Source organism: Drosophila bipectinata, chromosome 4 (assembly GCF_030179905.1).
Source record: "Drosophila bipectinata strain 14024-0381.07 chromosome 4, DbipHiC1v2, whole genome shotgun sequence".
In the NCBI taxonomy this organism is placed as follows: Eukaryota; Metazoa; Arthropoda; class Insecta; order Diptera; family Drosophilidae; genus Drosophila; species Drosophila bipectinata.
Genome location: NC_091740.1, coordinates 13,474,939 through 13,500,278, shown reverse-complemented (window position 1 = coordinate 13,500,278; position 25,340 = coordinate 13,474,939). Strand labels below are relative to the sequence as shown.

Below are 25,340 nucleotides of genomic sequence, written 5' to 3'. Positions count from 1 at the left end.
CTTCCAGCTCTTCCACCCTCGGACGATAAGAGAATCCTCTTTGATGCTCACCCTCCGCCGTCTGCCTACACCATCGAGTGGCTAGCATCCTCTCCGCATCGTGACACTCATGGCGTAGCTGCTCCAGGTTGGTTACATGAATCGGATATACAATCTTGGATATTCTCTCCCTCAGATTCATTTTTATTATTTTTATTAGTTCAAAATCGGATACCGGTGTCTCCAATCTTGCCCTCAGCGTCAACATCATCTGGATATAGTCCTCCACACTCTCTCCGGATCTTTGCTTCCTCTCTCGCAGCTCATACTCTCTCTCAAAGTTCGACCTATGGCTTTGAAATTGCTGTTGGAGTGCGTACCGCAGAAATGGCCAGTCCGTCTTCCCGTTGGTACGTATGTACATCCAATACCATTCTCTGGCTGGACCTTCCACTAACACATGGAACTCCCTTAGCACCTCGCTCCACGGAATGCGATACGACCTCTGCAGGTGCTCTAGTCGGAACACGAACTCCGAGACCGGCATGCTTCTGGGACTGCCATCGAACAACAAGCCCCATTTGCGGAGATGTCCCACTTCCATTCGGGCCTGGCTTGACCCTCGCGTCTGCCCCAACGACTCGGCTTGGTTCATTGCCGAGGGTACGTATGACGCGTCCCATTCTGGCTCCATCTCCAGCGACAACGCTTGACCCGGCGGTTGGTAACCCCGTGCTTCCCAGCCGATCCTGGACGCGGCTCGTTCCGGAGGCCTCGACAGATCCTGTTTTCCGTATATGTTCGGTGGTGGCTTTGAATAGTCTTCCGGCAACGGGACCACCTGTCTTATTGTGTCCGCCCTTGCTTCTGCGTGCTGCATCTTTGGTCCGGTTGGTGGTGCAGATGCTGGCCCCTGCCATCCTCGGTCGGAACACCTTGCCGTCGGCTGACACGGAGGCGGCTGTTGGAGGCGAACCTCCGTTTGGACCTTTGGTATCGCTCCTCTGCCACTGCTTCCTTGATCGTAGCCTCTTGCTACTTCGGCTTCAATGGAGGCGGCCATGGCTTGATGCACCGTCTGTCGCTCATCCAGAACTCCTGTGGGCGATACCTTCTCCAGTCCGGCCATGGATTGGTTTCCCTGTTGACCTTGAGATCTGGTCACCGCTGGACTCATTATTTCTCCACTCCGATTCCGCAAAAACTCCTCACTCCTTCTTATCTTTCTACCTGACTCTACTCTATCTTTCTCTATAATCGGCATTTCTTCATAAATAATCTTAATTTAATTCGTTTCACTTATTTCTATTATCTATTTTCCTGTTTTTTTTTTTTTTTTTTTTTTTTTTTTTTTTTGTTGGGTCTTTTAATTTTCTATTCTTCCTTTTATATTTTTTTTTCTTTTACTGCTTCTTAAAGGGGGGTTGTGAAAACGCATTCCTCCAGCTCCTCAGATCTGTGAGATTTCCTCCTATCTCGTCTCTTGTGCTGCTTCCTTCGATTTACTTTACTTAATTCTATACCAAAAAAAAACATTCATTTATCCCTTTTCCGTTCACAGCCACAAATTGTCTCGGACGGAACACACATACTTCATTACATTTATCGAACGCGGACCACATCCTCGAGCCTCTGGACTACACGCAAGACACCACAAAGGGATCTATTCAGATACGTACTTTACTTTACTTTCAAAAAAAACAATGTAAACAAAGGACTTTCCTTGCAGATTCAGTCTCGCCGGAAGGGCAGCGCGTGATCTGGATTCTACGATCCTGTCACGGGTCCAACTTCCGAGAATCCTTCGATCCTATCAGGTCCTTTTTAAGTGATTGGGCGCCATTTGTAAGGGTCTGCCTGTTTCTTCTCTTGTTTGGATTTTTCCACTTCGCCGGCTAGCACGCGTTAACACCTACAGGGATGGGAACACCCGGAAAAACCCAAAAGACAGCCTTACAAAAAAAATATAGATATGGTGAATAAATAATAATACACTAACTCAACAAAAAAAAAATAAATTCGAAACAAGCAAAAGTAAAAAAACGACTACGTTACACCATTCATTAAACCAGCAAAACAAACACACAGCGGACACGAGAACCTCCGACATGGGACACCACGAAGGTTTCCCATCCATGGTCCAACTCCTGGATCCGTGGGATCATCACACTCGATCTGCACTCTCACATTCTGGATTACGCGTTTCACTTCCCCCCCTTTATTTCTTTTCTTACTCACATTTCATTTTAATTTAATTTTGTTTTTATTTCATCCTTTATATTTTTAGTGGATAATACTCTTAAATATTAAACATGAATTAACCTAACACCTAACCAAGGCACCTTGGGACGAATACAGTTAATAGATTAATTACAAAAAAAATAAATAACAAATAATTTAAATAAATAAGATTATAATCTACGCTAGGATACGGACAGGGCTTCAGGTACTTTTTAAATTTCTAATTTTCCAAAAAAACCTGTGGGCCACCCGGGAAGGGTGACCAATTTCCTTTCTTGTAGAAATTTTCGCCTTCGGGTGGCTCCAATTTGTTGACGAGCTCCAAGTCCTCTTTTTTCGAAAGATACTGAGGTTCAAATGGATCGTTATAATTTATCTCGATTTCATTTTTTCTTTGTACTCACTTTAGAGCTCCGTAGAAAATTATTTGGAATTTTTAGTTATTACTTTTTTTCCCCACGTGTCCTCCTCCTGTTGCCGTTCTCTTTCCCTTTTTGTTTTTTTTTTTTGCCTCCTTGATCCCGGCTTTCCTCTCAATCACAGCGGTTGGATCCCGCCCGGTTCATCCTGACTTCTTCTTTCTCAGGTCCATTCAGTTTGTTCCGATGTGCCATCCCTAGCCCCGTTGTGCCATCCCTAGCCCCGCTGTGTCATCGCTTGCAGCGACTATCGACACCTAACAGGTTTCAATTTTCTCTGGGTCTGTCTTGATGACGTTATAGGATACCACGTATCCTAGAAAACGGGTTTCGCGTTTGAAAAACTTAGATTTTTCTAAAGAGATTTTCATGTTTGCCCTCAATAATATATTTATAATTTTGTTTAGATCTGTATAGTGTTGTTCAATTGAGTTTGAGAATATTATAATGTCGTCCATATAGACATGACATGTTTTCCCTATTTGTTCTCTTAGAATATCGTCCATTGCTCTCTGAAAGATTCTTGGTGCATTTGTTAATCCGAATGGCATTCTTAAAAATTCGTATTTTCCATTATTTATTGAAAAAGCTGTTTTTTCGACATAAGATTCTTTCATTAGTATCTGATGAAATCCTGACTCTAAATATATTGTTGAAAAATATCTTGTTTTTCCCAAATTTGATAGAATTACTGATGGGTTTTGCATTGGGTACCTGTCAGGTATAGTACTCTCATTACATTTTTTATAATCAATGACGAGTCTTAATTTACGGCTTCCGTCTTGATTCTCTCCTTTCTTTGGGACTACCAGAAGTGGTGAATTGTAAGGGCTTCTACTAGGCCTTATTATTATACCCTTGCAGAGGGTATTATAATTTTGTCCAAAAGTGTGCAACGCAGTGAAGGAGACATCTCCGCCCATATAAAGTATATATATTCTTAATCAGGATCACCTCCTGAGTTGATATGAGCATGTCCGTCTGTCCGTCTGTCTGTCTGTCTGTTTCTACGCAAACTAGTCTCTCAGTTTTAAAGCTATCGACTTGAAACTTTGCACACACCCTTCTTTCCTTTGCACGCAGTATATAAGTCGGAACGGCCGGGATCGTGTTTTTGATGATAAAAAGCTGGAACTTGGTACAGATTCTATTTTTGGTCAGTTAATCCGATCTACCAAATTTCATAACGATCGGTTGACTATATCTTATAGCTGACATATAACTGAACGATCGGAAATGGTATTTGGTAGAAATATCAACTTTCGTATTTTGGAAGATAGAAGCTTGGGACTTTTTTTTAGATTTTTTATTTTAATTAATTGGTTTTATTATGATGTAATCATAAGGATCGGCCAACTATATCCGATGCTTGCGATATATATCCGGGTTTAGCTGCAAGGGTATATCAACTTCGGCTCCGCCCGAAGTTAGCTTTGCTTTCTTGTTTTTTCTGATAACATTCTTTTGATTTCGCTATTCACGAAGTCGTTGACAGATAGAGCATACGGATATTGTTTCCCGTATATTGGCCTATCGTGGATAAGATTTATTTCCCCCTTTATGTCTGTTCTAAAAGGAATTTGCATATTTATCTTTGAATGCTCCTTTTCAATATAGTGAACTATCTTTTTCCTCAATCCGCCTAATTGGTCGGTACCTATATTATTTATTTGATTTTTGACGTTATTTACTTCGTCGGCACTCTCAGGATTCTTAATTCCCAAGATATTTTTATTTTTATTAACGGATATTTCTACGTCGACGTTCTCAGGATTTTTAATTCCCAAGATATTTTTATTTTTATGGACGGATATTTCTACGTCGGCGTTCTCAGGATTTTTAGTTCCTAAGACATTTGTATTTATGTTGACGGATATTTCTACGTCGGCGTTCTCGAGATTTTTAGTTCCCAAGATATTTGTATTTTTGTTGACGGATATTTCTACGTCAGCGTTCTCGGGATTTTTAATTCCCAAGCTTTTCTCACTATTTTCAACAAATAATGAATCTGTGTTTTCGCTACCATTACACAGTGCGACAAAAAAAGAAAAGTTGGAGGAACTTTTGAAGAGACCTAGTAGGAATTGTTCATTAGGTCGAGTATAGTATAAAACCATGTTTGAAATTTTTCATACACCCTCAAATCTTGATTTATTTCGAAAAATCGGTTTTTCGAAAGTCTTTTGCTCTTAAAAATTCCTAAACGCATAATTTTTGGCCGATTTTCATTTTTTTTACGTTTTTCAATAGTTAAATGTTGTAGCTTTTGAAAAAAAAATACATCTTTAATTTATTTAAACAGAAAGGATACAAATTTTACAAAAGAAACTGACATTTTTGATTTTTTGTCGTGTTTTTCGAACTTGGACGCCATTTTTTCGGTACAACTTCCAAAAAATGGTATCATTTTTGACACATATCAATATTGTCTCGTTAATTTTGAATAAAACGAGACCAATTTCATTTCGAAATTATGAAAATTGTTGATGTTATAACGCTTTTCCCAAAACAAGTCAGTCCAATCTTTATAGCTTTCCGGAGCAATAGTGTGCCATTCCATTCCGTGATCGTCCATTTCTTGGAAGTTGTACCGAAAAAATGGCGTCCAAGTTCGAAAAACACGACAAAAAATCAAAAATGTCAGTTTCTTTTGTAAGATTTGTATCCTTTCTGTTTAAATAAATAAAAGATGTATTTTTTTTTCAAAAGCTACAACGTTTAACTATTGAAAAACGTAAAAAAAAATGAAAATCGGCCTAAAATTACGTGTTCAGGAATTTTTAAGAGCAAAACACTTTCGAAAAACCGTTTTTTCGAAATAAATCAAGATTTGAGGGTGTATGAAAAATTTTAAACATGGTTTTATACTATACTCGACCTAATGAACAATTCCTACTAGGTCTCTTCAAAAGTTCCAAATCACTGTCGCACTGTGTTATCATCAAAATACTTTTTTATAATAAATTCTTTAAACGGAAGAATATTATTTTCTTCAATTAAACGTATTTCACTTTTCTCCTCATTATCATAATATTTTAACTTCTCCTGTTTCCCATTATATTCCAAGATTCCCTTATCTATATTTATTATAGCTCCAATTTTTCTTAATAAATTGAATCCAATTAGACTATCACATTCTAAACCTTCGATTTCATAAAATAATTGTTTTGTTTCAAATATATTTATAATATGGTAATACCTAATAATTGAGTAGCGATGAACTGTTGTTACCTTTTTGTATATTGGTAGGTCGTTTTTATTTTCAAACATTCCCCTTTTTGTGTAACAAGCAGTAGCTCCTGTATCTATTAAAACTTTTAGCTGTTTCTTGATTTTTCGTTCTATCCTATTTAAATAAGGCATTCGTCTGTAGAGGTCTGGTCTAAAAAATGGTCTTCATTGATATTATTTAATCTGGTTACTTTATTAGCTGGCTGACAGTCTGGTGTGTAAGCTCCAACTGTACGCACGTACGATCGCAAGCGCGTCAGTGACAATTTTTTCTTTTTCGCACATTAGTCTAAACCGAATCATCATAAAGAGATCGATAAGAGAAGCCGGCGATGCTATGTCGCCGCGACCGAAGAAAAAAATGCAAGTAGCTAAGTCTGGGCAACTTCCCAACAACAGCAACTACTACTCGCCGCTTCAAACTATTAAAGATAAAGATGATGATAACGAAGACAATGGTACAGAACACATTGTTGAAAAATCAAATAATTATGTACCTCCAATAACGGTGCTTAAATGCTCCATAGAGCAAATTCAAATCATTTGCAAAACCTTATTTATAGAAGACTACTCAATCAAAAAAATTTCACTTGGAGCCAAACTTCACTGTGAAGCGATGAGTGACTACATAAAAGCCTGCAATTTTATGAAAGGCAAATATAAATTTTTTTCCTATGCAATTAAAAATGAAAAGCCGTATAAAGCTATTCTTATGGGTCTTGATACTGACCAACCAGAGCACGTCAAACAGAAACTAGTTAGCATGGGTCTGCAATGCACAGATGTCAAGTTTGTTCGTAGAAAACGGCCAAACGATACCACCTTTACCTTCTTCGTAGTTTATTTCGTCAACAAGTCCATAACTCTTAGCGAGCTGAAGAAATCTGATTCCGTCATCGACTATGTTCGCGTCAAGTGGGATTACCAAAGGCGTCGGAGCAACAAAATAACCCAGTGCTACAACTGCCAAATGTTCGGGCATGGATCAAATCAATGTGCTGTTAAGGCGTACTGTGCTGTCTGCGCAGGAAACCATAAAACTGCTGACTGCAACGAAAACTCATGCGTTAAGTGTGCCAACTGTCATGGAAATCACAAGTCGTCCTCGCTCGAGTGTCCTTCTCGAGAGAATTACATCCAGCTAAGAGCGAAGGGCTATCCTAGACTACCTAGAAGTAACCCAGTTAAATCTCCTTCTCTGCATTGGCCAGTTGCTTTTCCAAAGCTGTCTAAGCATACTCCTCCCCCAGTAAATCCGTGCTGGCCTAATAGCCAACACCGTCAGAGCGATGAGCTACTTTCTTTAGAAGAAATCAAAAATCTCACCTTTGAATTAATTAAGCAGCTTAGAAACTGTAAATCTAGAACAGATCAACTAGAGGTAATTACTTCTCTAGCATTTAAATTCATTTCTTAATGTTAATGGATCTATCAATCGTAGCGTGGAATGCTAGGGGCATTCGAAATAAACTAAATGAGTTGGGTCACTTTTTATATAAAGAAAATATTGACATTTGTCTAGTGTCTGAAACATGGTTAACCAGGAATGTGCCCAGTAAATTACGAAATTACATATGCTATCGACATGATCGAGCCGATATTAGAGGAGGAGGGGTAGCAATCTTTGTTAAGAATAATGTACGCCACACCCTGCTACCTCTCCCCAATACATCAGTACTAGAAACCATAGGCATAAAAATAATCAATTCTCAAGGTACTGAGGTTAAAGTGTACTCGTGCTACTTTCCTGGAGGTAGTTCCAACCCTACTGCTAGAAGACTCTTCCAGGCGGACATTCACAATCTAACTAGTTTAAACGGTCATTACATACTAGGCGGCGACTTCAATTGCAGGCACGGTGCGTGGGGCTGCTACAGGGCTAACTCATGGGGGAATTTATTGAAGCGGAAACTAGACTCACAGAACTTCTATATAATCCACCCGGCGGACCACACCTACATCCCAGCAAGAGCTCAAGGTCTCTCTTCAACATTAGATTTATTCATCACAAATTGCCCGCAACGCTTTTCACATGCGGGAGCAATAAACAATCTGGGATCTGATCACCTACCAGTCCAAATTACGTTACTTAATTCCCCGGCAATAGTTGAGTCGTATTACTTCGATACTAAAAACGCAAATTGGGTAGAATAAGCGCATTGGGTAGAATGCGCCTTATCAACTCTCAGCTACCAACAATAAACCCCAGCTCAATCTGTCTTCCCCAAGACATTGACGAGCAAATCAACATCTTTAATAACACAATATCTGGAGCTAAAACTGCCAGCATACCCCAAAAAAGAATTCGCTATTCACCCAAGCCGCTTCCTAGAAATGTTACCAACTTGATAAGGAATCGGAATCATTACAGACGGAACTGGCAAAGGTTTAGACATCATATCGACCTAGAATTGTTTAAGTTACATAACTTTTTGATATCAGAAGCGTTGTTCAACCTTAGAAATAAGGCTTGGAACACAACACTATCATCCTTAGACAAGGGCTCTTCTCCCTTTTGGAAACTAACAAAAGTCATTAAGAAGAAACGCATAGTAATGCCCACCCTTGTGGAAAATTCTACTCGATATAACACTCCGGAGGAAAAAGCAGAAGTATTGGCCCAGTTGTTTCATCGCAACCACTCTTTGTCCGCTGATCTTAGTGACCCATCAACCACTTCCACTGTAAACAGCTCTAACCATGCCCTTGCGAATACGCCTATAAATCTTACAAACATTCCACCACTAACGAGAGACCAAGTAAAAGGTGTCTTAAAATCCCTAAAAATTAAAAAAGCGCCTGGCGTCGATGGAATAGACAACCTATGTCTTAGGCATCTACCTCGCAAGGGTATAAGCTTTCTTACAGTACTGTTTAACAAATGTCTTAAACTCTGCTACTTTCCAAATGCTTGGAAGAAGTCGAAGGTAATCCCCATTGCCAAACAAAACAAACCGATAGATTCACCTTCTTCTTATAGGCCAATTAGTCTCCTTTCCTCAGTAAGTAAAATATTAGAGAAAATAATTAAAGAGAGGCTTATCCAGTTCCTTGAGGATAATGCCTGCCTACCTTCTTTTCAATTTGGGTTCCGGCGTGAGCACAATACAGTCCAACCTCTTGTAAGAATCAAACAAATCGTAAATAGAAGTTTTTCAGCATCCCAATCCACCGGAATGGTACTGCTAGATATTCGAGCTGCTTTTGATTCCGTTTGGCACGATGGACTGATACATAAAATGTTCATTCTAAACTTCCCCCCAGAAATCATTAAGATAGTGAAGAGCTTTCTTTCCAATAGGTCGTTCTCGGTACACATAGAAAGTGCAACGTCCACCATAAAATACATCCCAGCAGGCTGCCCGCAAGGATCCTGCCTTTCTCCAATCCTGTATAATATATTTACAGCAGATTTTCCAGTTCTGCCCGGTTGTTCCATGTCGGTATTCGCTGATGACACAGCTATTTTAAGCTCAGGTAGATTATCATCGGAGATCACCAACAAATTAACTCTAGCGTTTGAAAAAACTAACACATACTTCCGAAAATGGAAAATCCTCGTGAACTCTGATAAAACCCAGGCAATCTACTTTACAAGAAAACGGAAAAATATCTACATTCCCAATGGAGCAATCATGCTAGGGAATACTTATGTTAGCTGGGAACCTAGCGTCAAATATCTAGGACTAATTTTAGACAAAAAACTGAAATTTGGCGACCATATAAAAAACACCATTAAAAAAGTGAACATCACGGTTCGAACTATCTACCCCTTCATAAACAGAAATGCCCGCCTGAGCTTAGAAAATAAACTATTTCTATTTAGATCAATTTTCCAAGCAATAACTTTTTACGGTGCACCTGTCTGGGCAGATATAGCGAAATGTCATTTAAAGAAGCTTCAAGTGTCCCAAAATAAAATATTAAAAATGATTTACAACCTACCTTGGTACCACGCTACGACTGATCTTCATAACACTGCTAACATTGAGTTAGTTTCAGATAGACTTCCACGCCTTACTCGGTGTTTCTACTTAAGATGTCAGAATTCGACGTACCCTCATTTAAACGATCTAGCCTTAGATTATAACATTTAGTTGTAACTTAGACCTAAAGTTTTATTTTTGTAGGTTAAGATATTGTAAGCGGTTTTTGTATTTTTCCCGCACACTTTAATATTGGATACACCAAACAATTTGTCACCACCCATTATCTATTCTAAGTTGATAAGGTATTCTTCCTGAACTCTTAAAAATCTATCCCATATTAGTATCACGCACTTTTTGTAAATTTAAGTTTGTTGAGTGAATAAATTGAATTGAATTGAATTGAAATTAGCTGCCTGACTTTCTGTTCCATCTGATTCCCTTTTTTGAGCTTGAGTTTGCTCTCTATTTTGATTTGTGTTATAGAAATTTGAACGATTTTTATTTCGATGATAATTATTATTATATCTACCTTGATTATTGTTTGCCTGCCAGTTATTATTTCTTCCTTGGTTACTATTTGACTGCCAATTTTGGCTCGGCTGCCGATTGTTATTAGATTTATTCTAGAGTTGAATCGGTGGATCAACATCCATTGGCTCGATAGCTTGTTGCTTATGATTATTATTTTGATTATTATTTTGCCAAAAATTTCCCTTTTGTGGCCAATTGTAATTTTGGTTATGATTAAAATTATTTCCCATTTTAGTGATATTATTATTTTGCCGTATTTGATCAAATCGTAAGTTGTTTCCCCGATATTTACTTTCATTTTTAAATCCATTAAACCTATTTGCGAATTGAGCACGGAAGTTGTTTGATTCTAATTCTTGGACCTTTGCCAAAGCATTGGGCAAATCTGGTGGATTTAATGAGAAAAGAGTTTCTGAAATAGATCCATTAAGTCCGGATATAAATACTCGTAGAGCATTTCCCCTTATTGAATTGTTTGTTTCTTTGGTTATTACACTGTCATTTCCGTATGTCATTATGGTTTTGTTTATTAGTAAGGTCATTTTTTTATTGACTTCGTTATAGTACTCAGTAATTGTCATTCGTCCTTGCCTGAGGATACTTAGTTCTGACTCGAGAACATGTATTGGTCGTTTGTCACTATATATAAAGTCCAATCGGGATAAGATTGCTTTAAAGTTTAAAACTGTGCCATGATTGGTAAGAGCATCATGGGCAGTTCCCATAATTTTATTTCGTAAAATTGTCAAGGCGATAAAATATTGTTCACTTTGATTTTATAGAGACTCATTACAGTTTCTGCAGCTTCCCTCCAACCTACATATTGTGTTGATTCCCCTGTGAAATTTGGTAAGGATTTTACCACTTCAAGTGTTGTATCGCATTTTATAGCTGGGTCAATTGTTTGTATTTTATAATCTTCCACAGTTTTTGCATCTGTGGCTAGCCTTCCTTCTAAACATTCTACTTTCTGCTAACTTCATTTAATTGAGCGTTTATTAATCTGTTTATCAATTCTACTGTTAAGCCGCCAGCTGTGGCTACACTGCCTGCAGAAAAATTTGGTGCTGAACCTCCGATTGCCATTGTTAGATTTAATTCACAAAAGCTATTTATCAAATCTTCCAGATTTATTCTTTATATTATTTGTTAAATCGCGAATCTTCCTTTTTGCAATATATACAACTTATATTATTTTTCTCAAAGTCACTGATCTTAAATTATAGTCTTTAATTTTTTTATTATTTTAAATTAATTCCTCACGATATTGTCCCGTTGGGGTCTTTCTTCTGTGTGGTTGGTGGTTGATTGTCCTTCCTGGATACAGTTAATTAATGGATAGAGAATGTCCTGTCTTCCTTCCTTGGTTTTTCTTGTTGGAGCGAGTTGTCGTTTTTATTTGAGCCTTCCTTCCTTGGTTTTTCTTGTTGGAGTTGTCGTTTTATTTGTTTTTGTTGTTCTTGTTTTTTTTTTTTATTTTTATGCGTTGATTTTTTTTTGTTTTTGTGTTCTTGTAATTGTTTGGTTTAAAATTTCGGTCCACCTTTGTTTTAATTCACTCTTTATGGATTATTTCATTACTTATTTTCCATTTACTTTGTTGTTAACGATCACTGTCACTTGGTAGTGTCGTTTGGTGGATGTTTTAATTTTTCCACTAAAAATGTTGAGTTGTTGTCCGCGCGAGTTCCGTTTATGTTTAACTTTTTTTTTTTTGTTAAACAATTTTTCGGAGCTTTATGTGACGCGGCCCACGTTGGGCGCCAGTTAAATTGTTTGTAGTTCGGCGAATTAAAAAAACGTAAATTTTATTTTTTAATTATACAACTTGGTGTTAAACCTTTATTTATTAAACGTAACAATTACAAGACACTTTTGATTTCTCCTAAATATTTTTTGTCAACCGTTCGCGGTCTCGGTCAAAAAAGGACTGACTTCTTAATTCTAAATCTGATCCAAAGAACCTTGGCCATCAGTTGTGTTTAGATTAGAGGCTTAAGATGAAAATGTCGTATCTTATTGTGAAATTCGATTAAGCTGATCGATGCAATTTGGTGGCTACTTGAAACGCAAAAGGCGTAATTGATTGGGCTTCGGAGGGAAGCTGATGTTTACTTTTGATTTTGATTTTTTTATGGGGAACCGAGATCGGACCTCAGAGCCAAAGACAAAGCCGAAGGCAAATGCAGAGTTTGGAAATATTGTTAATAAAATTCATAAGTGGAAAGCCATAAGTGGCCTGGATTTATGGGTTGGATAATTGAGCCAAAGATCTAGCCAAAGGCAAATGCAGAGATTGAAAATATTGTTTATAAAAGCCATAAGTGGCCTGTATTTAGGGGTTGGATAACTTATACTTGGGTGGCCGGAGTAACAAGAACCACATACGCAATTTCTGTCAAAAGTGGAGCTGGAATTTTTAAATTTTTTTAGGAAATTAATAATGTCAGCATTCAGTGGTAAACGGCCATTTGCATGATCAAAAATTCAATTTCACTGTAAAGTTTAGCCAATTTATCAACAATTGGCTCTGATTTGACGTGCGACATAGGTTGAAATTTGTCCATATTGGTTCTCTGACATATCCAATTCAATTTAAGTGAATCCAATTTTTAACGTCCTGACAATTAATCACATAGCGCCACGGAGTCTCATAAAGGAAAAGGAGCTATCCATAAGGAAGCACATTAAGTCTTTGATACACGGAAAGCTTGTTTTCCTTAAAATTGACGTTGCTACTAGGCTGGAAAAGGCATTAACATAAAGACCATAAATGCGCAAACCTGTGAAGTATTAATAATAAAATTGGGAATGATATAATTGTTTGAATCTAACAGCAGCAGCTATATAGAAGAAAGTAAAAAAGGGAAAATGTTTTGTTTTTTACCGATTTAACTGTTTTCAGGATGATTGCTCAATTCGCCTAGGCGTAAAGTATGTATGCAACAATCCGATGCCATTTGTGGAAGGAGTTGCTGCGCCGGCAGTAAGTTGTATAACTCTCCTCCGTGTGCATCCTTTGCGTCTGCCATGCTGACGAATTTTGTCTTCTGCTCCAAACTGGTCTAAATAATGGTTGGCATGTTAGCCCAGTTCTTCCAAGATCCATGCAAGAATAAAGGACTATAAAACCAGATATTGTTATTCTTGAATCTTGTCTGGATGCCGTATGTGGATGCCGCTGCATTTATATAACCCAAATATGACGGATGAGTCTTGTCAATCTTGTCTGACTCTGTCCGTGAACTCTGCCCCCCTAGAACTGCTAATCAGAGTTCCAAGCTGAGCAATGATTGCTTTGTTGGACCTACTCTAGACTTAGAACACAACAGCCTTATTAACGTTTGCGCTCGCACCTGTCCTTATCGGGCCCCTTGAGCAGCTCCACTACACGTGGACTCTCGGGGGAAGTAACCTGGATGCAACGGGAATATAGCGATACAGATAGTGCACAGATAGTGCCTATGATGCCGTCCATGCCGGGAGAGCGTCTGCTCTTCAACATGGCGACACAAGCATCAACCTCTACTTCCTCGAGGGCCGGTGGGACTCTGCCCCCCTAGAACTGCTAATCAGAGAACTGCTCCTCCGCTCCGGCAATCAACTGGGAAAAAGTTACGGAGGAGCACACGCGCACAGTCACCCCAATCGGTGACCAGCTCGCCATCAATGCGGAGGCACCCAATCTCCGTGCACTTTCTGCGTTTTCGGCAGATCTTGTAGACGCGAGCATTGAAAAAGCGAGCATTGGAAAAGTTCCAGGACGGTACAGGAGCTAAGCTCTCAACTGTACTTGGGGTAGTTGGATTTGCCACAACTGTGATCACATTATGATCCCACAACTCCCACTCGTCCACTCTCCACCTGAATGGGGCCCACATCGATGCTGCATCGTTGGCAACTGTCACGTCGATATCACTGCGTGTGCACGTGAACACCGGGCTAGGCTTGTTGAGAGCAACGGTCCCATTTTCCAGCATCCACTCAGACAGCAGCTCACCCCGTCTACGATTAGCGTTTCCCCCGGGATTCCGAGGGAGTTTGCTGAACCACTTGGGGGACACTGCGTTCGCGCCAATTCCCAGGATTGCGGAGGTTCTGTTGGCCTGCAACAGGACCGCATCCATATACCTGAGGTACGGTTCTATCTCGGCTTCAAACTGGAGCAAAGGAAGATGGAACCAAAACTCCCTTTTACGCGCACACATACGCCATATGTCTAGCGTTCACCCCTTGCAAGCACCGCCGCATACACCGGACAGCTCGGGGACAGCATGCTGTGACTCGAGGGGTGCCCGTAAAAGCGGCGATTCCGGCAGTCCACCGGGTTCGCACAGCCACGCGCACTGTGGCCGGTCTGTCCGCATTGCCTGCAAACATTCTCCTTCTGTTTGCACTCTGCCACCTTGTGGTTGAAGCCAACACACCTGTGGCACCCGTAGGTTCGCACCTATGCTCTGCATCGATAGGAGAACCACTTTACGTAGATCCTCCCGTAGATCCTTCCAGCAGATCAAGCACCTTGGGCTCGCACTCCAGAGTCACATTTACTGTGGCTCCATCGGCAACCGTCCAAGGCTTTGTGTCCAGATGGACCACCTTTCGGAACTCCGCCTCCGGGATTTGCTCCTTCAGAGAGGGTCAGCTATCAATCCATGCGGCGGGAGATACGCAAGGCAGTGGTCAGACAAGGATGTCTAGGACAATCGTATAACTTGGGAAATTCAAGGCAGTCGAATAACTCTGTCAACTCAAGGCAGTCGTATAATTCGGCTGGTAACTTAGAGAGGGGTGAAAATCGGTCGTCAATCAGTGGCCAGTTTCATAACATCCAAGAGGATGATGCCAATTTTCCGTTACCAGCCTCGAGCAACCAACAGGATACTTGGGGAATAGAAGGGGCAACTCAACCCTACCTTATGTATTGATCAATATCACACCGGAAAGAATAACACAGGATCCACTTTCTCGTTTATACGTCCCGAGCTGAACCAATTACAATACGTGAAATACCTACAAGACCCGATAGCGGTTAAGACGAGTAAGCAATCTCATAAAGATTTTTAAGTAGGAGTAAGAGAGATAAGGATGCTACTCTTCAGATTCCACCAGTTTTTTGAAGGGCTAATCGGGATAGATTTTTTAAAACCATTAAAGGCCGTGATCAACATAGAAAAAGGGTGGTTCCGCACGGTAAACGGGAAGTTGCGGATTCAGTTCGCCGAATATAGACCAAGCGAGGTTCACACAATGGAAGCCGGAATGAAAAGAGTTGTTCTTATCCCTGTACAAGTAACTGATGGGGATTTCCTGTTAAGTAAAACAACAGTGAAGGAGGACATGAGGGTATTTACAGAGCTGTATCTGGTCAAAACCTGGTAGAAATACCGAATTATGCGCATATGGACTCCGCAATTCACTCCGCGGTCGAAGACCTGCAACTGGGATTCCCGATATAAGAAAAACCACTGAATGAATATAATATTTAAGGGGTTATACAGCCGTGGTGGGCAAACTCTCATTTTACATAGCACGCGAGTATAGGGTAGGAAATTCTGCCGCAGCGCTGCCGGCACACTGACAGTGTGAGCACTCTCAATTTTTTTTTAGAAGCTCTCTCAATTGCTCCCATTTTGACAAATTTGACAGCCCAAACTTAAAAATCAAAATGTTTCCACTGAGAAAAATTTTGTTCAAAAATTGGGTTGGAAAAAGTTTTCTTCATGGAGAATATAGATAGGGAAGCGTAGTTTTTTTTCATTTGCTTAAGAAATGTTGCTGGGGGGCGTTGGGTCGTGGGTTCGAACCCCACTCATGGCAATCATGACCTCCAAAGTTTTTCGGCTTCATTATGCTTAGTGGTCTCTTTTCCGATGCTACTAAACATGTGAGGTCGAAAAACGGTATTCCCAAATACCGACAGGTGGCGGCCCAACCTCTGGAATAGGTTCCACCTGGGTAATCACCGGATCAACTGAAAAACAATTGATTAACGAAACTAATACAAGAAGAGAAGAAACCAACCACCCTCCCAACCCGTTGACGACCATTCGCATATCGAAACGGACACGAATTGAAAAATGGAACGTGAGGACTTTAATGGAACCAACAAGACTGGCGCAGTTTGAAGGAGAAATGGAGAAAATGCAGATCGCAATCGCAGGAATCAGTGATGTGAGATGGAGAGGTAACGGGACAACAACAACATCAAGCGGCAATCTAGTGATGGACAGCGAGACCAATGATGGAGGCAGGAGCGGAGTCGGGATATATGTGTCCAAACAGTACAAACAGGCACTAATTTCCTGGAGCCCAGTATCCGACAGAATCATCATTGCCAGATTCCGATGCAATGCTAGACATATCACCATCGTGCAAGGCTATGCCCCAACAAAAGACGCCAGCGATAAAATCAAAGACGACTTCTACAACGCCCTCACATCCTCACTCACTAGGATCGAAAGAGGTGACATAAAAATTCTCATGGGAGACTTCAATGCGAAAATCGGCCCAACAACAACGGATTGGAAACATTCATGGGCCGACATGGTGTTGGCACACGCAGCAATAATGGAGACAGGCTAATCGACTTATGTCAGACCAACTGGTTATTGGTGGCACTGTATTCCCCCACAAGGAAATCCATAAATTCACATGGACCTCTCCGAATGGACATACTCGCAACCAAATCGACCACATCTGCATAAGTAGGAAATGGAGACGCTCGATGATGGATGTTAGGAATAGGAGAAGCGCGACTATCGACAGTGACCACGAGCTGATAATCGGAGAGCTTTTAATCAAGCTCAGCCACACTGTCAACAGGACCACAATAAGACCGCCTTCCATTAACGTACAACGGCTGAGTGACTCCAACCTATCCACCAGAATGGCCACAACGTTGCGTGAACAGATGACAACACAACCGTTGAATCACTCATGGGAACAAACATGCAGTATACTGAGGAGCACCGCGGAGGAGATGCTTGGCACCCGACAACGCAGGCGCACGGATTGGATATCAGCGCACACTTGGGAACTTATCAGCAAACGGAACAGCCAAAAGTCGAAAGCAGATCATGACTGCAGAGCTCGCGACGAACACAAAGAGCTGTGCAAGATGGTGAAGAAGTCAGCAAGAAACAACAAAAGAAAATTTCTGGACAGGCTCGCTGAAAATGCAGAAAGCGCAGCCAACTCGAACAATATCCGCTCACTGTACCAGATAATTAGTCAACTGACCGGAAGCTGCCATAGGCGAACCCAACCAGTGCGGGACCCAGATGGAAGACTCCTTACTGATGATGAGGCACAACTCCAGAGGTGGCCTTCTGGAGTGACAGAAGTGCTGTCACTTTATGGAGATCAGCTGCACAGAACAACCGAGCAGCACGCAAGATAACTTCAGGAGTATTGTACCGAGCAATAACCTCAGAATATCACCCACGGCACCATCAATTAGAGAAATAAAGGATGCAATCAGGAAATTAAAACGCAACAAAGCGGCTGGAGATGACGGCATACCGGACGAACTTCTCCAGATTAACACGCAACTAATGGCCGAAACACTGCATCCACATTTCAATAATATATGGGAATCATCATTAAGCTACCGAAGAAAGGAGACCTCAGTGACTGCAACAACTAAGGAGTGCCAGTGAAAATCATAAACATAGTGAAAGCTATGTATGATGATGCTGAGCTGGCGGTACTGCACAACGGGAAAATTAGTGCACTCTTTCAGACGAACACAGGCGTCAAGCAAGGATGTCCTCTATCACCACTTCTGTTCAACAGATGAACAGACGCGGAATCACCTGGAACTTCACCCGACATCTAGAAGACTTGGATTACGCGGATGACATATGTCTCTTGGCTCACAAATTCGAAGACATTCAAGCCAAAGCTAGGGACCTCGAGGTCTGAGCCATCACAGTAGGCTTAAAGATCAACGCATCAAAATCGAAAGCTATGCGGATCAACAACTCCAACACAAACAACAACACAATCGGAGATAATACCATCGACTTCGTCGACAGCTTTACCGACAGCTTCACAAACAGGCAGTTACACAAATAATAAATAATTGTGACAGTTGCCAAATTCAAAAGTACTATAGGAGACCAAATTAGATAAACAGTACATTCTGACGGAGATGTTCTAACGGAAAAATGTTCTAACCATAATAGTCAAATTCTCGAGATACGCGTGGGGATTACGGATTCCAGAAAAAGAAATCGTAAATATAATAAAGGCAGTAAAAAGTTTCATTGCTTTATTCCGAATACCCAAAAAGATAGTTTTTGATCAGGGATTAGAATTCTCGTCAAACCTCTTCAACAATTTGGAACATCTTTTCAGCAGTAGTTGGGGAAATACGATTAAGCAAATATACAGGCTTAAAAATGAAAATCTGACATGAGGAAGTACTGCAAAAGATCAAAGCGAAACTATACCCGAAAATCAAGAAAAGGGTAGAACAACAGAAGACCAAAAAAATTCAATCAGCGAATGCAAATAGACAGGAACCAAATCCATTACAGCCAGGGAGACGATATTTAGGAAAGAGAACAAGAGGGATAAGATTACCCCTCGTTTTTTAAAACACAAGGTGAAGGAAGACAATGTGTTGGCATTAATGTCAACTATACAACAGAAGATTCACAAGGAAAAAAAGATTAACCAGACCAAATAAATAAATAATTACAGGTGATTAAGGACCATTGCCACGGGAAGAAACTTCGAGATCCGGCCATTGAAGGGAGACGAGCCGATGGGGCAGACCAACTTGAGCTCGGCGAGAATAATACAAACGCACAAAAGATTTATACACATAGTTACACTATAGAAATATCAAGAATCAGTAGAAGGCATGGAGCAAACTCTCAGGGACATAGTTGAGGATACACAAACAAAGCATCTGGTGAGAGCATTTCAAAACAAATTACAAATGATGATGACAAGATTGGAAGCGATATGCTCAAAGAGTAGGAGAACGAGAGGATTAATAAACGGATTAGGTTCAGTCGTCAAATCGATAACAGAGAATCTAGACTAGAAGAATCTAGAAATCTATAAGACACGGAAAGGCTAGAAGCGGAGATAAGGAGAATGCAGGAAGAAGAAAAAAGATAAGCTCTCAGGAAAAGACAGGTAGTAAGATCAATATAATGTTCAAAAATCTAACAAAATACATTAATGAGGAACAAGCCAGAATTACCAAATTCATAAATAAAAAAAATAAAAAAAGTTACAAGAACTTGTATGGGGATTAAATCTAAACGATACTACAGAAAGCTTGTCTCTAGCAAAGGTGGGTGTGATCTCGAAATTTATATTTGACAAGAGGGAAGCAGCGAAGTTTGTGCAAGAGAAGAGCAAGAGCTAGAAGAGCAAGGCATACAAATAATGTCCGAGAAACACATGTATGAATTTTTAGAATTAAAATTTATTTAGATTTATAAATTTATATACATGTAGGAATAATAAAATTGTAAGCCAAGCTAACGAGAATTGTATCAAGAAACTGATCAGCGAAAAGGAAGCGAATTGCGAAACAAAGGATGTAGAACTTTTATGCAGGATTTTCGAACCGGAGGAGGGTTACATCACAATCTTTAATGGTGAAAATGTAAAACTGTGTAAGGGTCTGCCTATTTTCCTATCGGGATTTTTTCACTTCGCCGGCTAGCACGCGTTAACAAACATCTGCACAGATGGGAACACCCGGAAAAACCCGGTCTCACCAAAAAATATAATTACCTATAAACTATTTCAATTTATTAAAAAAAAAAGACACTGCTGATGTTCAAGCATTGAACACTATTTTATATACAAGTTCTTAAGTTAGAGTTTCAAGGGATCGGACCAATGAAATACGAGTCAAACAGCATGGTCTAAAACCGATCCCCTGCAGCCTACACTCAAAATAAAATTATCTCTAAGATTTAGAAATTCGCCCTATGGACATGGACATGCAGAAATCTGTTTATAACTATGCATACAATGTGGGAAGCTCTTTTCAATTTCAAAATATTCAAAACCCAGCTTCTAACATATCTGTACCATCATCAACTGAATTTGAATCTTCGTCAACCCAATATTCTGATAATGCTTTATCCCCACAGGTGCCGAACCAATACGTTTCATCAGAAAACATTATTACATTTTCAAATTAAGAAAAATATAAAAAATGTAACTGAATGAAAATTTAAAATGATTAAAATGAATGAAAACAAAAAAATTTTTGAATAATTTTTTACCTTAACGTTACAATTAACCATTCTGCAGGTATAATTGTGGTTTTATTAAAATTTGTCCAATTTTTAATAATTTGCGGTTCAATTTTTAACAGAATGTAATCAAATGTGCTGATTTTCATTCTAGTATACTTCACAAATTTTTTTTCATCTTGTCGCAGCTCATTAAATAAATGATGAAATTCGCCGAATACTTTTCTTCCCAAATTAATTGGGTGAATTCCTCCATTCACTGTTTTCTTTCGATTTAATTTTAAAAATAAACTTTCCTCTAACAGTAGCTCATCATCTGAAGAGAAATCCATTGCGACTAACATCACAAAATCGCAACAAATTCGTCTTGCACTATGTAACCTATTAGCTTACTCGCATCGCAAGGAATTCATCTTCAGCTTCGTCTTCATCTTCGTCTCAGCGCGCACTATGTTTGCAGCCTAAGTCTGTAAAGACCTGGGATGGTTCCAGGGCAGCGTAAAGTTGGTGGCGTGCGACGACAAACCATCCGCCGAGCTCTAAAAAACTGCGGTAGAGGAGCTTGGCGAGATCTACGAGGGCGCCAAACTTATTGTGTTCCCTGTCCCCTGCAGGGCCCGAGTGAGAATCTGGATCCCGGCCACTATCAAGAACTGGCCCAGATTCTTACCACGCTTCAGCTCCACGCTCCACGCTCCACGCTTCTTACCACGCTCTTTGCTCATCCTTGGTTGTCCACCAAAGCCTTCGATTCGAAGCTTGGTACCGCGGCGTTTTATCGATAACGTTCATGCTAGTCGTTCGATGATAAAATTGGTGATCACTCAATTCTGCGACCCTCATTCCACCAGAGCTCGAAACATCGCTGCCTGTCCGTTCTTTTCTTCTTCAAGGTTTGTAGTTTCTAGACCAGTGGCGGGCAAAACGCACACCTGTTTAAAATTTGTAGAGACGTAGATTTTTATTTCGTTTTTCGTTAATTTAAAAGTTTGAATGGGTACTAAAATATTTCATTTTATATTATAACAAGAAAGGAAAGCTAACTTCGGGCGGAGCCGAAGTTGATATACCCTTGCAGTTAAAACCGGATATATATCAAAAAAAAAATTTTTGGAATAGACTTTTTTTGATGGCACTTTTTTTTTTAGATATTTTATTGTAATTAAGGGGAGGTTCTTTTGGATTTCTTCGAAAATTAAGCAAACTTTGAGATTGGATTGCGGGAAAATGAAAAGACATACGAACTTATGCTTTCGAACTTTTGATTCGTTGTTTATTAACGATTAAAAAAAATATTCAATATTCAGGAAATTCAAAATGGCGGATCTCGTCGACCTCTATTTTTCTGCTTTGTCTAGTGTCGGTCCGCTGGTAGTGAACGGAAATTAGAAATGTATATAATTTATTAAAATTGATGGAATTTCCTATGCCTTATACCTAACGACAATTAATTTTGGTAAAAATAAACCAATTTCATGGACGTTTAAAAAAAAATTGACATTTTTTCTCTTTTTTTTACTTTGATCTCGTTTAAAAATTATAAATAAACAATTTTTTATGCCAATTTTAGGTATAAGACATACAAAAAAGTATGTACTTTTAAACATTTTTTGAATGAAGGAAATCGGATCATCTCTGTGCGCGACAAGAGGTTTAAAAACATGGTTCCGAGAAAAACGCGATTAAAGTTTTTAGAAACTTTGCCATGAGATAGCTTTCTTGTTATCATGGGTATGTTTGACACGCTCTAGCTCAAGAAATACGCGTCGTATCGAAATATCCCTTGGCACGTATATCCTACACATATGTAACTTTCAATTTATTAACAAAAAAGAAACCGATTTTTTCAAAAAAATCCAAAAGAACCTCCCCTTAATTGGTTTTATTATGATATCCTCATAAGGATCGGCCAACTATATCCGATGTTTGCGATATATATCCGGTTTTAACTGCAAGGGTATATCAACTTCGGCTCCGTCCGAACATAGCTTTCCTTTCTTGTTTCTAAAAAAGAACTTGTTGCAGCCAAATTCCTGAGAAAATTGTTGTCAGTGAAAACATTTTTTTTTTTAGAGTTTGGGGTGTCAAATGAGGCAAATTTCCGACCCTATGCGTGCTATGAAAAATGAGAGTTTGCCTCCCACTGTTCTAGATGAAGCAAGGTATGTTGGATTTCGTCACACTTGAAATAATTTCTTCATTTGCTTTCCCTCGATTTGTGGTCGATTTAAAAAAAATTGCACACATTTTTTGTTTTTGAACCCAATTTAGTCTTTCAGATACTGTATTACCGTGGAACTCATCACATCTATATAACGACAACTGAATGAGTGTTGCTTTGCAATAGTAGCACGATGCTTACCTGTCGGATGTACCGGATGGCTCCAGATGGCTCTTGGCTCCACGAATTCAAGTATTGTCTACGAGGGCTGGACTAAGTTTCCCATTGTTTCTTAAACTAGGCCCCTGTCGAGCTTGTCAGTAAGCAAGATTTGAATACGTTAATGCCTAGGGAAGGGACGGTCAGGTGGTTTTCCTGACTTGACTCCATAATAATTTCAGCAAGTCGCTATGGGCATCAGACTCTACTAGATCTTCTTGACGATAACATTACCCTGCTCATCTTTTCTCCATGTGGATGAACGGCCGTATTTGAAGATGTCGCAATATTTTTCGAAGATGTTCCGTTCTCATAATTTCGATGTCCGATAGCACCTAGATATCTCTTGCCCAATTTCTTGCTGGGCATCGAAGAGGTCTTGAATGTTAGCATCAAGGGCAGGTTCCATTATTATCTTTGTAACAATGTTCTTCCTTTCTATCGTTCCGTTATTTGTTTCTGAACGTTGGGAGTGTGTTTTCACTCCGACTCGCCACCGAAATTGGTCAAAGAAACTGAAAAACAAGAAAGGAAAGCTAACTTCGGGCGGAGCCGAAGTTTATATACCCTTGCAGTTGAAACCGGATATATATCGCAAACATCGGATATCCATATGAGAATATGATAATAAAACCCAATTTATTATAATAAAATATCTAAAAAAAAGTCCTAAACGAAATACTTCAAAAATACCACAGTTGATATTTCTACCAAAAACTATTTCCGTTATTAGCGAACTAGTTATATTATATAACAGGTATATGGGAGCTATAAGATATAGTCGACCGATCGTTATGAAATTTGGGAGGTCGGATTAATTGACAAAAAATATAATCTGTACCAAATTCCAGCTCTTTATCTTCAAAAACACAAAAGTTGGGTCTATAGGATATAGGTATAGGATATAGACTGCAAATTTGGCATGTCGTAATGTTTTGCCAAAAATAGCGCTAGTGTCAAATTTGAACTCTCTAACTCTAAAAACACCAAAGTTATACCATTTCCGATGAATCAGTTATATGGAAGCTATAGGATATTATAGTCGGCCGATCCCAGCCGTTCCGACTTATATACTGCGTGCAAAGGAAAGAAGGGTGTGCAAAGTTTCGAGTCGATAGCTTTAAAACTGAGAGACTAGTTATACCATTTCCGATGAATCAGTTATATGGAAGCTATAGGATATAGTCGGCCGATCCCAGCCGTTCCGACTTATATACTGCGTGCAAAGGAAAGAAGGGTGTGCAAAGTTTCGAGTCGATAGCTTTAAAACTGAGAGACTAGTTCGCGTAGACACAGACAGACAGACGGACATGCTTATATCAACTCAGGAGGTGATCCTCATCAAAAATATATATTCTTTATAGGGTCGGAGATGTCTCCTTCACTGCGTTGCACACTTTTAGACAAAATTATAATACCCTCTGCAAGGGTATAAAAAGTAGTAAAAAAGCTTCGGGGGGTTCTACTGGGGGGTTTGCCGCCCACTGGTCTAGAACAAAAGATGTTTGAAACATGATGATGAACGTGCTCAATTTTTTCAGATTGTTCTGCAGTGGAAACCAGCAGGACAAACCCAAAACTAGACAATCAGGCATGCTCCGGTTTTCACTTTCGGTTTTCGTTTTCGTTTTGGGACCAAAACCGAGATTTTCGTTTTTAGGTGCTCCGGTTTTCACAAGTTTTTAGTTATCGTTTTGCTATCGAAACGTTTCATTTCTCATAACTTCTTGCTGCCGAAACAGGTGATTTGAGGTTTGGTCAGCAACAAACAGCCGTCTTTTGTAGCCAAAAGAATTAAGGAGAAAAGCCAGAAAAACCAAGTTAAGGGAATGCCACCTTTTCAATGGATTTCATTATACCCTTGCAGAGGGTATTATAATTTTGTCCAATCCATCTCCGACCCTATAAAGTATATATATTCTTGATCAGGATCACCTCCTGAGTTGATATGAGCATGTCCGTCTGTCCGTCTGTCTGTCTGTCTGTCTGTCCGTTTCTACGCGAACTAGTCTCTCAGTTTTAAAGCTATCGACTTGAAACTTTGCACACACCCTTCTTTCCTTTGCACGCAGTATATAAGTCGGAACGACCGGGATCGGTCGACTATATCCTATAGCTGCCATATAACTGATTGATCGGAAATGGTATAACTTTGGTGTTTTTAGAGTTAGAAAGTTCTAATTTAACATGAAAGCTATTTTTGGCAAAACAATACGACGTGCCAAATTTCATAAGGATCGGCCGACTATATCCTATAGCTGTCATATAACTGAACGATCGGAAATGACCCAACTTTCGTGTTTTTGATGATAGAATTCTGGAATTTAATGCAGATTCTATTTTTGGTCAGTTGATCCAACCTACCAAATTTCATAAGGATCGGCCGACTATATCCTAT

General features: G+C 39.6%; 2 protein-coding genes across 2 annotated transcripts; both read left to right on the top strand.

Annotated features, from left to right (window-relative positions):
• The first annotated feature begins 16,465 nt into the window (after positions 1–16,465).
• Positions 16,466–16,915, top strand: LOC138926912 (craniofacial development protein 2-like). The gene has a single exon (XM_070282523.1). It carries the CDS (start codon positions 16,466–16,468, stop codon positions 16,913–16,915), a length of 450 nt encoding a protein of 149 aa, XP_070138624.1.
• A 7-nt stretch (positions 16,916–16,922) lies between these two features.
• On the top strand, positions 16,923–17,732 carry LOC122322086 (uncharacterized). The gene has a single exon (XM_043213440.1). The coding sequence runs from the start codon at positions 16,923–16,925 to the stop codon at positions 17,730–17,732; it is 810 nt and encodes a 269-aa protein (XP_043069375.1).
• The last annotated feature ends 7,608 nt before the right edge of the window (positions 17,733–25,340 follow it).

What these genes read in the sequence shown, in the direction of transcription:
- LOC138926912 (XM_070282523.1), top strand. Translation starts at nt 16,466, where the DNA reads ATGGAGAAAATGCAGATCGCAATCGCAGGAATCAGTGATGTGAGATGG.
- LOC122322086 (XM_043213440.1), top strand. Translation starts at nt 16,923, where the DNA reads ATGTCAGACCAACTGGTTATTGGTGGCACTGTATTCCCCCACAAGGAA.